General features: G+C 41.1%; 2 protein-coding genes across 5 annotated transcripts in view; both read left to right on the forward strand.

Moving 5' to 3' along the window:
• cabp1b (calcium binding protein 1b) overlaps positions 1 to 7768 on the forward strand; it is a 13748-nt gene extending 5980 nt beyond the window's left edge. The window contains exons 1-8 of one of the 4 annotated variants that reach the window (XM_034602933.1): positions 676 to 1814; positions 3844 to 4011; positions 5038 to 5068; positions 5173 to 5316; positions 5431 to 5540; positions 5742 to 5816; positions 5915 to 5987; positions 6817 to 7768. In XM_034602933.1, coding sequence (XP_034458824.1) covers positions 1773 to 1814; positions 3844 to 4011; positions 5038 to 5068; positions 5173 to 5316; positions 5431 to 5540; positions 5742 to 5816; positions 5915 to 5987; positions 6817 to 6842 — 669 coding nt within the window. In that variant the 5' untranslated portion in view covers positions 676 to 1772 and the 3' untranslated portion in view covers positions 6843 to 7768. Of the gene's footprint in view, positions 1 to 675; positions 1815 to 3843; positions 4012 to 5037; positions 5069 to 5172; positions 5317 to 5430; positions 5541 to 5741; positions 5817 to 5914; positions 5988 to 6816 lie in introns of those variants that run through there. The other 3 variants (XM_034602934.1, XM_034602931.1, XM_034602932.1) reach the window with 3 other exon arrangements.
• A 3511-nt stretch (positions 7769 to 11279) lies between these two features.
• Positions 11280 to 15683, forward strand: LOC117771691 (glycerol-3-phosphate acyltransferase 4-like). The gene is made up of 12 exons (XM_034602365.1): positions 11280 to 11501; positions 12623 to 12692; positions 12799 to 13087; positions 13172 to 13246; positions 13619 to 13708; positions 13843 to 13936; positions 14029 to 14144; positions 14436 to 14491; positions 14592 to 14677; positions 14759 to 14887; positions 14985 to 15064; positions 15344 to 15683. Exons 1-12 carry the CDS (start codon positions 11346 to 11348, stop codon positions 15519 to 15521), a joined length of 1419 nt encoding a protein of 472 aa, XP_034458256.1. The 5' UTR covers positions 11280 to 11345; the 3' UTR covers positions 15522 to 15683.

A 15683-nucleotide genomic window follows, 5' to 3' on the forward strand; every position in this document is an offset into this window, starting at 1 on the left:
TGGAAGCGGTGGTGGAAGAAGTGATTGAATCCCTTCAAAGTTTGGTTGCGCTTATTGTTATGACGTTTGAGCTTCACTGTGCACAACGATGCACGTGCATGAACCCTGTTTTCACAATGCAAAGATCTATGTCGATCTATGAGCATTAGTTTAAGCAGATGTAATTGAACCTACACTAATTATTATTGAAAGCAGAGAGTATTTATACGTCTTCAACCAACTGGAGGCATGACACAATACAAATTCTCCTCTGTGAGTCCTTAAAAACATATTCTTAAACAGGTTTATATTCTTAAAAATTATATATCGACCTCTGAGTCTTATTAATAAAGATTCAGATCAGTGTCTCTGGTTAGCGATTTAGGACCAAGAATTAGGTTAATTTACTAAACAAATTCAGTTAATTTGTTTATTTATTTTATAGTTTAATTTACTGAGTTTGGGTCATTGGAGACTGGCAACATGTCCAGGGTGCACCCCCGCCTCTCGCCCAATGTCAGATAACATAATATAGAAATAAACACCTTTTATTTTAAGTACAATACTTGAACACTTTCACTGTTTGCCACTGGTTTGTAGAGATGCTACTGTTTTGTCTTCAAGGCTGACGAGAAATTTGTGTGTGTGTGTGTGTGTGTGTGTGTGTGTGTGTGTGTGTGTGTGTGTGTGTGTGTGTGTGTGTGTGTGTGTGTGTCTGTGAAAGGCTGAAAGAGAGCATTTACTGCATTTGCACATCCTTGGTGGTTCAGGATCCTTTGTTATTTCTTGCACATTTTGGCTTTCATCTGTATTCAAGCCCTTCAAGCTTACCATGACTTTGTGATGCTTTTACGTCAGGGTGTGTGTGTGTGTGTGTGTGTGTGTGTGTGTGTGTGTGTGTGTGTGTGTGTGTGTGTGTGTGTGTGTGTGTGTGTGTGTGTTTGTGTGGGAGAGGGAGAGAGAGATAGAGAAAGAGAGAGGGAGAGAGTGGGGAGAGAAGGGGGAAGAGAAAGCGTGTTATATTTTTAGCTTCACAGCCCCTCATGTGTGTTTAATCGAGTGTGTATGTGTGTGTGTGTGTGTGTGTTTGGATTAGTGTCTCCGGCATCTTGCTCAGGGGAAGGTAATGTTGTCCGAACGAGCCTCTTCTGTCACATTCGCATAGATGGTTTAAATGCGTAGGGGAGAGGGTGAGGGAAAAAGAGCAAGGGACAGACGGACGGACAGAACGAGAGAGAGAAAGAGCGAGGGTGAGAGAGAGAGAGAGAGAGAGAGAGAGAGAGAGAGAGAGAGAGGGTAGAGGGGAGGGAGGGAGGGAGGAAATACACTGTAGGAGAGAGGATGGAATGAATAAGCAATCTTGCTTTTTCTACTCCTGGCGCTTGCATCTCGCTCTGTTCACATTGCATGCTCCCTCTCCCTCGCTAATCTTTTTTGTTTTTCTGATCTGTCCTCCGTTCTTGTTTACACGTTTCCTCCTTTGTCTCAGTGTTCCTCCCCTCGTACCTCCCAGTGCCCTTGCCTGTGGGTCCTCCCTGCACACGTCTCCGTCCTCTCCCTCCTCACCTCTCTCCACCTCCTATGATACCTCCGCTCCGCTCCCCGCTTTTTCCCAAACGTCCTCTTGTATTAGTCAATGACCCACTGAACCCTCTCTCCCTCTCTAGTCACTCCTATTCCCATGCATGCCCGGACACATATGCAAACACACATGCATACACGTGCACTCCCATACAGGCACACCAACAGTTAGAGAGAAAACATAAAACAGGAAGGATTTTTCTTTTTTTGCAATGGGCAACTCTGTAAAGTCGCTCAAAATTTTCACCAAGAAGGTAAGGTCGAGGTTTTTCATTTAGCTGTGGTCTCCTTGAATCCCCTGCATGTTTGTCTCATGGTGTGTCCCCCAACCTGACCCAAGGCTTTTTGACTGGACCTGTACTGGTTGACTGCTTCTGTCTGACTGGACTGTTGCCCCGTGTCTTGTGATGCAAAGGAGGACAAATGAAGGATATTTCAAGACAAATCTTATTGTCTCATGCTTTTATTTTAGTCATTATTTGCGATAGAGTGTCTTAGTCTTGATTGTTGTCGCAGGACCTTGTTGACCGCCTTTAAAACTCATTCCGTGTGGATCACACTGCTGCGTTAATCCGACATTTGCATCCTATTATGAGTCTTTTTGGATAAACGTCATCTCTGTTCTAATCACTGCGTCGTATCGCTCGCTGGAAAACAAATCTCGGATGGGTCAGAGAAGTTGCTGCTTGATCTTGACCCCGTCGGCTGAGTTGAAAATAAGGGGAATTTAGATCCTGTCGATAAACTTTAGAGTTGACCCGATCGCACTGGTCTACTGGATGTGAGGCAGTGATTCGTAATTATTTTTTTTGAAAAACTCAAGGCCCCGTAACCTTCGCTTGTACAATGTGTGTCTAACATTCACTGTCCTCATTGTATTCCTGCAAAGACGCTCAGACAATCCCAGAAAAAAGACTTCTCTTCATATCAGCAGCTGCACATCCTTGAGGAAGCACAAGCAACTGTTGACGCCATCTGTGCATAACATGGATGGTTTGCTGGAGAAGTTCTTGCTTGACTAGAGCCCTTTTTGGGGGGTTGGGGATGGGTTGTTATATAAATGCAAGCGCGTTGCTTCGTAGTACTTTTTCTGGCACGATATACCCGAAGACAGCCCAGCTCCATGCCTCACTTAGTCAGATTACCCTTTGGGCATCCGTTCCTGTGGTGGGGACTTTAGGAATGCATGAAGAGGTGGCATGGCAACAGATGGAGAGTGAAGGTCATTTGTAGAGCATACTAATACTACGTGCGACTGCGCGAAGTACAAAAATGCATATTAATTTTCTTTTATTCTGTATGCATGCAAATGTCTCATTCGCTTTACTGCGACATCCATCTGAAGACGGGCACGAGCTCACGTCTGAGAGATTTGAGGCAGCAGCAAAAATGGCCTCGGGGTAATTCGCTGTGACACGAGTCGACTTCACGTGCTTGTCGCTGGGTTTTTAGCCACTGAGTTGGACGTCGGTAATTGAAGACCTGACGCGCATTTTAGTGTTTTATAAAGAGATGCTACTGTTTAAATGGGGTTTATATCTGCTTGGAAAAAATGGGTGGAAGTAATTGAAGAGTACATTTTATTGTGTAGTGTAGCATTCTGCATTTAGCCTCAGATTTAACTGCTTCTCTAATTCAGATATCAGTCAGGTTGGATGGTTGGACTTTATCCGGCAGTGGACGCATGTTTTTAGTCTCTGTAATTGGGTTGATTTCTGTGAGAACAACTTCTGCCCCCTAGTTGACGGGCTAATTGGTGATTATATTTAAACAGCTGACTAAACCTCAACGTAATCTTCTAGACCACATGATGACTTGGTGCGTAAAGTCTCCTCCAAATAAGCCTGTCTGACCACAGGGTTTCTGACAGTTTGTCACTGCAGCTACTGTGGTGAGAGAATATTATTGTAAGAGTTAGAGCAGAAGATAGAAAAATACAAAGATTAGACTATCAGCTATAAATTGCAATTATTCTTTACAGTAGAAAATGTGCAGGTGAAAACTGGAACAAACTGATTCGAGAGCAGTTACATGAACACAGGCGGTGGATTGTTGCTATAGAGGCTTGGTGCTGTTCTGTTGTGCAAGATTCCGAGTCCCCTTTCCTCCACCATGACAGACCTGACTACACCTCTGCATGACTGACAGACCTCCTGCTTTAGAACCCCCCCTCCATCCCACCTCCATGTTCGCTCCATGCTACCACAAGCTGAGTCACGGTCTCTACCCCTGTCTTTGCCCCTGCTCCCATGTCTGGCCCCCCTGCCCCGGATGCTGCTCCAGGACCAGAAGAAGAACTACAAAGCAGTGCAGTCCTGTGAGGAGGGGGGCTCTGGGGGGGCCTATCTTGAGCCGCTAGTGGCCCTGGCCCAGAACGGAGCCAACATGCACAACGTGCTGGGGCCCGCGTGCATCTTTCTACGCAAGGGCTTCGCTGAGAGCCGGCAGGCTGTACGTAAGTCCAGAAAATATCATGTGCATGCATGCCAGGAGAGATTAGCACACAATGCAGTACACACACAGTAACTGGAACTCACCATGAATGTGTGTGGTAATCACCTCTCACTTTAATGTCAGCACTAAGAGCATGTAAGTCAGCGTGGTGCAACTGAGAAGATGGTATTGTGACAACGTGTGTGTGTGTGTGTGTGTGTGTGTGTGTGTGTGTGTGTGTGTGTGTGTGTGTGTGTGTGTGTGTGTGTGTGTGTGTGTGTGTGTTTGTGTGTGTGTGTTTGTGTCTGAGGCTGCATTACCCATAAACACATGGACATTTCTCGGAGGATTATTAAATCATGCAGCGGTGGCAGAAATGATTTTTACCTGGAGATTATTTCTCTGTCTGTTTCCTGCTGTGATGACACATGTCAAGTTCTTGTCATTAAAGAAAACAGGGATGTTGAACCTTTCAGTGTTCTCAACTGCGTGTTTACTGACTCCTCTAAAGACCAGTTCTCAGATGGCTGTTGGTGTTGGGATTGAGTCATGTTAGTTGAATGGAGCAGCAGATAAAAGAAGAAATAAAATAACTAGCGCATATGTTGGGTTTTTTCCGTCGTTTCTGCAAATCCACGCAAGCGGCAAACTTGAAAAAACACATAACTTCACAACGGATACAGCAAATGTGTCAGATTCCTTTCTACTCTTAAAAATCCTATATTATTAAATATCTAATCTTCTTTCTGCTATTTTTTACTTTTATCCCAAAACGTAACTATGTGTTATTATTTGCCCAAGTATCTCAGAGTGCCAAGAATCTACATGTTTTATAGCATCCGAACAGTTCAGCAGGAGGTGTCAAAGCTCTTCCTCTCTGGCTGGAGGGAGACCTGCAGACTCTTGGCACTGTGGCACATACTTGTAGTTGCCTATTTATTAGATTTACGGTGTCATGTTGTGTGAGGAATGATGCACATTGGCATGATTTTCAAAAATATCAGCAGTTTTTGTTTCCTGACTCTTCGCTGTGATCCTTCACAGGATCGAGAGCTGAGGCCAGAAGAAATGGATGGTACGTTACATTTCAGGGCTGTAAAGAATGCAAATTAATAATTTAAATCCTCATATCATTTAAACTTTTATCTCACACTCATACGTGATTTCTCCGCCTCTCAGAGTTGCGCGAGGCTTTCAGGGAGTTCGACAAAGACAAAGATGGCTTCATCGGCTGCAAAGACCTGGGGAACTGCATGAGGACTATGGGCTACATGCCGACGGAGATGGAGCTGATAGAGCTGAGTCAGCAGATCAACATGAACCGTGAGTGAAACCGTGAATTATTTCCACTATTAATTCAAACACAAAGCTTCAGCCGGAGCATGAATGAAATACGCTTTGTCCCTCTCGACTTCCTCCCCTCCCTCTGTCTCCCAGTGGGAGGACATGTTGACTTTGAGGACTTCGTTGAACTCATGGGGCCCAAACTTCTGGCTGAAACTGCGGACATGATTGGGGTGAAAGAGCTGAGAGATGCATTTAAGGAGGTGAGGAAAGTCAGGAGAAAAAAGGTTTAAAAATATATATATAACCGATAGAATTTCCCAATGGGTTTAAATCGGGTCAAAGTAAAAAAAAACACTTTTTTACGTCAGATCGGCGTGACAACAATCTTTAGGATGTTCACTCATATTCAAGAGAATTTTGTTAATTGCTTCTCTTATTTGTCTTTTTTCTCTTCATTTCAGTTTGACACAAATGGCGATGGCCAGATCAGCACGGCAGAACTTAGAGAGGCGATGAAGAAACTTCTTGGACAACAGGTACAGAACTACTGGGAGAGTCTTATTTCTCCATTCAGTATTTAAACGTGAGCTTGCACCATATAAAGTGGAACCCCCTCACAATCTGTGTTCTCCAGGTTGGACACAGAGATCTGGAGGACATCCTACGAGACATAGATCTGAACGGAGATGGACACGTGGACTTTGAAGGTGAAGGATAACATCCGCCATCGTTTGCAAATCACACATGTTACTCCTCCTTCCTACAGTTGATCTGAACATGCACACACGTTGCAAATCCCAGCATGTGTCGAGCTGAAATCCCAACACCACGCTGATGGCGAGGTGTGGGGATGAAGGCAGTAGGTCTGTCAGATTATCTCCATACCGAGGGATTATGCCACCTCGTAGATTACACACAGAGAAACAGATGCATGCAGGCTGCCAGGGATAAAAATATCAGGGAATGCTGCTGCTCAGAAAACTGCAAACTGCTTAGAGGGTAGATTTCAGGGAAAAAACTAAAAACACTGTCTGTGACTTTTAGTTACAAGCCCTGATTCATATTTTTAAGTAGTTAAAACCCACAGAGAAAGCTGAATTGAAACAAATTGCATTCATTCATGAGAAAAACTAAACATGATCAGTATTAATGAACAAGTACTATTTTATCACGAGTGCCTGAATACATGCAGCTCATGGTTAATGTGCATACCCCAAAACAAAAAACCTATGTCTTGCAGCTGTGCGAATTTTTTATTGTGTGTTGAGTTTACTTATATTTTTATTGCAATAACGTATTGTGACCTTTTTAGGTTTAAGTGTAATCAAGGGCAGGGGTTGCAAGTTAGCCTCGGCTAGAAATCCTACATGCAGCTCATGTCTGTCCTGCAACCTGTGTCGCTGCATAATCCCTGACAAACACAAATAAATGAATAAATACATGCACCAGTGCAGCGTCATACATTTTACTGTCGATTTTAACTAACACAGGTGATTGACCGTCCTTTTTAAAACTGTCCTTCTCTTTAATTGACAGAGTTTGTGCGGATGATGTCTCGGTGAGTTTGCCGCAGATCGAGAGCCGAGACGTTCAAAAAACCCGAACGTGGAGGAGACACTGACGGATCTTAAACTTCTGAAACTGACGATGAACACGAGATCAAATACATATCAACCCCCTGGCCTGAAACTGCCACGCTGAAGCACAGAGGCTGACCACTGTTGCCAGGAGCCACACTGTTGATGACGATATGCTGCTGCTGTTTCTTATTGAGCATCAACACAGTCAACAGCTGCATTTCTAACTTTATATATATAAAAAATAGAAGAAGAAGAAGCCTATTTTCCTTTAGTGACGACATTTTTAACGATGATGTTGTTTCTGACCCGATGGGCAACGTGATGTTTGTGTCATTTTGCTCAGACACTATTTGTAACAGTAGCATTTAAGAGGAACGCATTTGCACCAACGACACAATGCCAGCAAACCACACATACAACACATTCCTTTATAATGCCGAGAAGCACAAATACAATTATAGCAATATGGGGAATATTCCATGTGATCCTGTTTGAAGCTGTGCGTTTGTGTTTTGTGCATACTGTTTTTCTCTCTGCACCCTAAACTGTAGGATTATTATCTCCCTCATTAAATCTTAAAATAAATAAATGAATAATATATAATTTAATATATATGTATATAAGCTTATTTTCCTTTAGTAGAGACATTTCTATAATGCCGTTGTGGGTAATGTGATGTTTGAGACAGTTGTTGAACCCTGGTTAGGGCGAGCCAATGTTTTGTAGTTCTATGTAATGTAGCACTGACGCAGTTCATTCTGCGTATCTTACTGTGATATATATATGTAACCTTCAGTGTGCATAAGGTGAACAGATTCTTTTCGACTGCAACGTTTCCTGACTACTGTGAAGGGCCTTTTTAAAATTCCAGTATATTTTCCTGATTCTGAATATTACTTGCATGAATACTCAGACAATAAAAGCCCCGTCTCTACCTAACTAACAGCGGTAGATTATCAACAGAGACTTAAAACTACAGCGGAAAGATGGACGTTGTTATTGCTTTAATTATTATCAGAGACCTCCGATACGTGTGCTTGTTTTGGGGATATTAGGAATCTACTGGTTCTGAAGTGATTTTTCACTTTGGTGCAGCATTTTCACTTTTAACTTTTGATACCTCAAATTCAATCGAACCATCAACCTCAGCCATCAGCCGCCCCTACAGCACAATCCCTACTTCCATTTCGTTGTACCCCCCCCCCCCCCCCCCCCCCCCCCCCACCTTCATTATCAATAGTCTAAGCCGCATTAGCTTCTATATGACAAAAAAAGCCAAAGAAAGTTTCTAAAAATGTTATTTGAGTCTCATGCGGTGAATTAAGATTATGCAGTATGTTCTAGAAATATGATTCACTGGATCTTGTTTTTAAAATGGCTGTCAAAATGCCCTTTGTTTCCTTGGGCAGAGAAATTATTACTGACTGTTCCTGACTGGGCATGGGTATATATGCATGTTCTAAAGCTAAGATATTCTTCTAAAGGGAAATCTGACTTTGTGATTTTACTTGTCTTAACTGTGTGAAACTATGCATGCTAGAAAACAACAGCAATTTGTAGCATAAATAAAGATAATATAAATAAAGATTTTTATTGGACAGACTAATGTGTGTTTCTTCTCTTGTCTATTTTTTTCCCCAGTTGTAATTTAATTGGGGGCTCAGTAAATGTTTGTGATGGAAAAAACTAAAAATGTAATAATAACAACAACAATAATATAACTTATTTTCTATAGCTACAGCATGCTTTACATATACATGGGAATAAAACAACACTGATTTTAACAACAAACATCTGTTAGATCCATATCTGTTACCATAAAACAACTGGTGTCTTTTGAGTAATGTGTACTTTTGCATTCCAATAATATACTGGTGATGTGATGGTTATTTCCCAGTCTTTGGTTGTTGGGGGTTGAGAGTGTAGTGGGTATTCTACATTTACAGTGTGTAGGTGTTACAGTATGTACGTACTTGTTGTCAACATCTTGATCGCTCCCTGGTGGCCAACACACTCCGTCACACACAAGTCTCCATGGACGCTTGAAGGTTTGCTCCTCCTTCTGTTCCCTCTGTTCCTTATCCTGCAGCACCATCATCAGGAGGAGCTCATTGATCTGGATATATATAGATCTATATATATATATAAGCAATTGGCTAATGTATTGGTATTGGATATTTTTTACTCCTTAATATTGGTGTTTGAATAGTCTGCTGTTAGTTACATCACAACACTTTTCATTATTTGAGTCTATTGTTGTCTATTTTATTTTTTATTGTGATTTAAAAAATTATATTTACATTATTTTTTCAAGAATAATGTTCAATACCCTCACTGTTTTTAAAGTGTAAAATCAGTATCGGCCCTCAGAAATACACATCGGTCGAATCTAATTAATAGTCTCTTACTTTCATTATATAACTATTGTTACTAATTGAATAATGTTAAATATTCTCACTGTGATGAGGTGTAGTGTTTGTATTGGCTCCAAACAAATCCATGCAGGTCAGGCTCTAATTAATAGTCTGCTGTTGATTGGATTTTTAATTATTTTATTCTATTTATTATTTTGATATTATTATTATTTTGATATTAGTATGGTCATATAACTGATTATTATTATAATTATTATTATTGTTGTTCAAAACCCTCACTATAGTGAAGTGTCACCAAAACATGTCCACACATTACCTCTGTGTTTATCCCCTGAGGAGTGTGAATCCTTTCAGTGTGGTGCTGGTTGATCCTCGGTCCGTTTGGAGCCGGTGTGTCTGCAGCAGCACCGACATGCACACGGTGAGTCCGTGAGTCCGACCCGGGGGGAGAGATGGGATTGTGGGGCTGACTGCTGCAGAAACTTGGGCTGTGGAGGACTTGTGTTTGCTCTGTTTTCCTGCTGTTTAAAGCTGATAACAACCAAACACAGAGTGTGAGAGATCCCTGAGCTTCAGTCATGACATGAGGCCAGATGGAGAAACGCCTGAGACCGTCTGTCGCTTCAATCCTCCCCCGATCAGCACTGACGCTTAGTGCGTTAATTCCGGAGCTTGGTCAGAGCTGCTTCATTTGGAGAAGTTGTGCTAATATGCAGCTAAAGTGCTGTGACTAGATAACAGTGAGTCAACTGAACTCTTACTATCACTCTGGAGTTTTTTAAGTGTTTACCAGCTTTATCATTTTGTTTTATTGTTTTATTTTTTCCTTTATTTAACCAGGAAGACACAATATCTCTTCTGTCAGGGAGAGCTGGTTCAAGGTGAGCAGCAGTGAGGTAAGAGATTTTAAAATATACATGTAAACAGGGTTGAATAAGATAAGATAAGATACGATAGGATGAGATAAGATAAGATAAGATAAGATAAAATGAGATAAGTTAATCATTTATTGGTCTCCCAATGGGGAAATTTGCAATATTACAGCAGCAAGAGTCAAAAATAGGCATCAGTAATAAGTAACATGCAATACTTGAGTGAAAGAATAATAATACTTAAGTGTAAGGAAATATAAAAAATATAGAAAAATATGAATGGAATAAAAACGAAAATATATACAGTGTAAAAACAAGAAAACTATGTGCAGTGTGATAATATGTACAATAAATCACACAAACCCACTAAAACACAGCAAACTTATTAAAAACATACAAAAAAAGGAAAACGTATGAATCTGTGGCTAAAATGATCATTAATGAGACACATTTAAGATGTTACTATATATTATTATCGATATTAACTCATATGAAAATGTTATCTATATACATTTTTGGCCATATTGCCCAGTCCAAGTTTGACACAATTACATTTTAGGCTTTATTATTTATTTGATTTTAATTAAATCTAGAAATATTCTTACTGTTTTCTTAATTATTACAATACAAGAGATAAACATTTTATGACTGATATTAAAGTGTTATTTGAACTACACAGCTCACAGTTGAACTCTAGCTGTGAGTCAGTAACTCACAATCGACTCCCTCATTATAATTTACTCTCTGCACTCAGCCACTTTGTGTCTGACAGCTGACAGAGAACTAAGATAACTGCAGTCACTTTACAATTGTAACCAACAGTCATTGCCTCGTTGTTGAAAAGCAAAAAATAACTCTTACTCATGGTGTCAGGAAATGAGGCAATTTCATTCTTAAGAAATAAAAAGAGGAAGAATTTCAGCATAACAGCCTCTCACAGGGGCACCCACAACCAATATGTCAGTTTTAAACCGTTGACCAAGATCATAGAATATATCAGTAACATGTCAATATAATAACATAAATAATATTTTATCATAGAAACATATGCTGTATATTGTGCTGAAACATTGGGAGAACATTTGGGATTATTAAGATTTGACTCTTCTGTGACTTGTTTCTTTGTCCCACGCAGACGATGATCTTCCCCTGATGTCACAGAAGCCCAGACGACTCGACCGAAAGCTGATGTCTCCAGGGTTGTGTGCGTTGTGGTTGTGTCGCCTCTTGTTGTTAGCATGACTCTGTTTCCTGCTGACAACCTGCTGTGTCTCGGTCTCTCCATCACTGTGTGGTTCAGTCTCCTCTTCGTCCTCATGATCGTGCCGTCTGTACTCGGAGTCTCCTTCGGTTTGCGCAGACTCTACATGAGGACACTTCTCAGGATCTTTGAGGTGAGCTTGGTGACCTTTGACCTTTTGCATTCACGTGTTATTGAACCAGGGTCTTTGGTGAAATTAAATGTTATTTTATTGAGCTTATTTATTTATTGTACAACATTTTGAGACAAATATCTTACACTATCTCTAAAGCACTGTGACAATTATGGACCCTAGAGTTATTAGTACATTTGACACACTAAAACAGTGGTAATCCTATTTGATAAACACATGCATTCTTTGTTGGACGGGACAGATTGTGAGACACATGGGACATGTTGGTCCTCTCCCTCAGGGATGTAGGCTTTGGAACAGGCCTCTGGGACAAACAAGCTTTTAGCCATGGGACAGCCAATTGAGGTGGTGTACATACATCAGGGAGCTTAGACTCCTGGGACGAAGTTAGATTTATTTTGGGACATTTTGCAAAATGTTTTCCTCCTTCCCTGGAGGTTGTGGGACAGTCGGAGGCAGCTGTTGTAATCCAGTTGTCGCACCTTTAGAATTGGGCTCAGCATGAGTCGCTGTTTGATTCCCTGTAGCAGCTCAGTGGCCGTCAATAGTGTGGTTTGGTTGTTTTATTTAGCGTACACATCGAGCGGTGGTTCTTTTCTCCAGGTCCAGGTGGCACAGCAGTCTGATGCATCCAAACTGTGACCTACTTACGCTTGAGTAAGTCAATCAAAGGGTAGAGGACTGAATTTGTCGAGTGTGGCTGTAAGTTCCCAGCAGCTGCAAGCTTCTCATGAAAGAGCATGTCGTCCCAACCTTCTCTTCTACAGAGCCGTGGACTCCAAGAATCATTTTGCCTTATTTCACCACTTTGATCATAGATAATGTTAATAATTGTATGACGACTTTAGGGGGATCAATTGGCAGAAGTTGAATAAACTATTCAGAAATACGTTTTTATTAATAGTGTTTCATCACCTAAGAATCGTTGTATTTTCTTGTGTATTACTTCTAATGCAACTTCATATTTGCTGGTCATTAGTTGTGTGTCTGTATGTAAGTCAGCCTCAGTTCTTACTCTTACCATGCTGGACATCAAACATCAGTGTAAACGTAAAAAATACAAACCTGAATTGATCTAATTCGCTAATCTAGTTATCTTATTGTGTTGTCTCTTGAATTAGTGGGCGACACTACGAATGGAGATTGAAGCGAAGAAAAAGAACCAGGAACTCTATAAACCATATAGCACTGGTATACAAATACTATTTTCACATTTCTCATTCATGAAGGCCTATTGTATATATATTTTTCCATTATCTCAAATATGTGTTTTTTTTTCTTCCCAATCTCATCGTAGGTATCATAGCCAAAGAACCACTATCCTCTTTGCAGCAGGAGATCCAGGAGCTTCGTGGTTGTCTGCGCTCAGAGGCGGAGTTCGAAATGACGGACATCTTCTACTTCTGCCGGAGAGGCGTGGAGAGCATCGTGGACGATGAGGTGACCAAGCGCTTTTCAGCCCAGGAACTGGAAAGCTGGAACCTACTGACCCGAAGCAGCTACAACTTCCGTCACATAAGTCTGAGACTCACAGTCCTGTGGGGCTTGGGGGTCCTCGTCCGCTACGGGGTCCTGCTGCCTCTCAGGTCAGAGCCACACACAGGCAGATTCATCTGATGGTCAAGTTGCTGACTGGGTAAACAAGTGCTTCACAATTCTCTTTCCTGCAGGGTTACTCTGGCAGTCACTGGCATTAGTTTGCTCCTAGTCCTGACAACCTTGGTGGCGGTTTTACCAAATACAGAGTAAGTTTTGTCCAGTTCCCATAATTGTTCAAAGTACGCGTGAGACGTCATGTAATCAGACAATCTCAGGTTTAAAACATAGACTGTATGTAAAGATGGATGAAACAGGCTCAAATCCTCCAGGTGTACAAAAATGAAGCTAAAATAACTTGAATACAAAAGTACTTTGGCTTTTTAGTTTTAGTTTGGTCCAAGAGGGTGTTATTGAACTATTCTCCAGCCAGCCACCAGGCGGCGATCCAGATTTGGTTTCACCTCTGTCATGTTGTCCATCTCTATAGTTGATTGGTTTAAAATGACAATATTTTAAAGTTTGAATCAGTAATTCAGGAGCTGCAGTGATTGTTGTTGCATTAAGCTCTGTGTCTTCAGTGTAAGGTTTTACCTGAGTGAGAAGATTCAGATGATGTGTTACCGCATCTGTGTCAGATCTCTCACAGCGATCATCACCTATCACAACAGGTACACACAACCTTTAACATTTTATCTATTGTTTATATACATACTGTGATATTTTCTTATTTTTAAATATCTGTGGTTTTGATCTGGGATGTAAGTTGAGTGTCTGTGTATTTAATAAACTTGTTTAATCGCAGCGGGAACAAACCTCAGAACGGTGGCATCTGTGTGGCCAATCATACAACACCCATTGATGTCATCATCTTGGCCAATGATGGCTGCTACTCTCTGGTAGAAACGTGACTTAACGATTGTGAAATGTTCCTGTTACGCTGTTCGAGATGTTGTTGTCGTGCTGAACTAGACTTTGACTTGTGTCTCAGATTGGCCAGGCTCACAGAGGGTTGATGGGAATGATACAAAGAGCCATGGGCAGATCCTCCCAGCACATCTGGTTTGACAGATCAGAAGTCAAAGACAGACACCTAGTGGCCAAAAGGTAACACTGCACCATCACTAACCCTAACCCAATACAATATGAAGTCTTTACTGTCTCTACGACTGCTGTATTATTAGTTAGCAGGCCTTTATTACCATGTAAACAAATAGATTTCAGATTTTAAACAATATAGCTTCCATCAGCAATCATTATTTTACAGATTTGGCTCTCGTAATGATTTGGTCTTGATTATTCTTCTGACACTTTATCCATCAATCTTAATCTACAGAGTAGAAATTATTCACAGATTTCTATTAAATATTTTGATGAATGTATCTTCTGTCATTTCAGGCTTGGTGATCACGTTGCTGATAAAACCAAACAGCCCATCCTCATGTTCCCTGAGGGTGTGTATCATAAAGCTGTAGAGTTCCAACAACTGATGATGATACTTGTAAATACATGAAGTTTGTTGTTCAGTGTACGAGCTCATGGTGTCATCAGCAGGTACTTGCATCAATAACACATCAGTGATGATGTTTAAAAAGGGCAGCTTTGAAATTGACTGCACTGTTTATCCAGTTGCCATCAAGGTAGGAACCCCTGTGTTTTTTCTACTTTCTGCTTATGTAGCTTGTACAAAGGCTTGATTCGACTGTATTTCCTTGTCAAAGTACGACCCTCGGTTTGGTGACGCTTTCTGGAACAGCAGTAAGTTCGGCCTGGTGACTTATCTGCTGAGGATGATGAGCAGCTGGGCCATCGTCTGCAGTGTTTGGTATCTACCACCAATGAACAGAGAGGTGAAACTACGTCACAACAAAACAACTCATTCAACTTTAGACAAACTGTTATTTCCTCTGTCTACTGAATAACTTCTTGTTTATTGTCCTTTTATAGGAAGGAGAGGACGCAGTGCAGTTTGCAAACAGAGTTAAAGCTGCTATAGCTGCACAAGGAGGCTTAGTGGATCTAATTTGGTGAGTCATTGTTTCATATAAATGCCATGATATACATCAGCCACACTAGATGTGGTAATGGTTGTAAAAAGACAGGCGTGGGGGTTCAAATGGCATAAGAGCAGATTATCAGCAGGGACAGAAACAGTGAGGTATTATGCTCCTGAAGCTGAATTACAGTCTTGGTCAGACACTGTGTCTGAGTCTGTGTGTGTGTGTGTGTGTGTGTGTGTGTGTGTGTGTGTGTGTGTGTGTGTGTGTGTGTGTGTGTGTGTCCCTCTCCCTCCTCTCTGCTCTCAGGGACGGAGGCCTGAAACGAGCCAAAGTGAAAGACGCTTATAAAGAAGAGCAACAGAAGCTCTACAGCAAAGTTCTTGTGGGCGAACAGGACCAGAAGGACCAGAGCGGTGACAAACATTTAGAGGATGAAAATCCTGAAGAGGAAAGAAATGACCAAGATTTAAGAAAAGGACAATGATGCCACAATAATGTTTACTTTTACTTTGAAATGGTAAATGTGATTTACCAAAATAAGAATTTATTTTCTGGAATTTTTACCAGGCCAAAGAAAAGCATTTAAGTGTATGTTTTGACATTTATCTTTTTATTAGTATTACATTTATATTTATACATATTTATT

Source organism: Hippoglossus hippoglossus, chromosome 12 (assembly GCF_009819705.1).
Source record: "Hippoglossus hippoglossus isolate fHipHip1 chromosome 12, fHipHip1.pri, whole genome shotgun sequence".
In the NCBI taxonomy this organism is placed as follows: Eukaryota; Metazoa; Chordata; class Actinopteri; order Pleuronectiformes; family Pleuronectidae; genus Hippoglossus; species Hippoglossus hippoglossus.

Coding starts and splice junctions, on each gene's coding strand:
- LOC117771691 (XM_034602365.1), top strand. CDS start 11,346: ATGACTCTGTTTCCTGCTGACAACCTGCTGTGTCTCGGTCTCTCCATC. Junction 13,937..14,028: donor ATGATGGCTGCTACTCTCTG/GTAGAAACGTGA, acceptor CTTGTGTCTCAG/ATTGGCCAGGCTCACAGAGG. Junction 14,678..14,758: donor TTTATCCAGTTGCCATCAAG/GTAGGAACCCCT, acceptor TCCTTGTCAAAG/TACGACCCTCGGTTTGGTGA.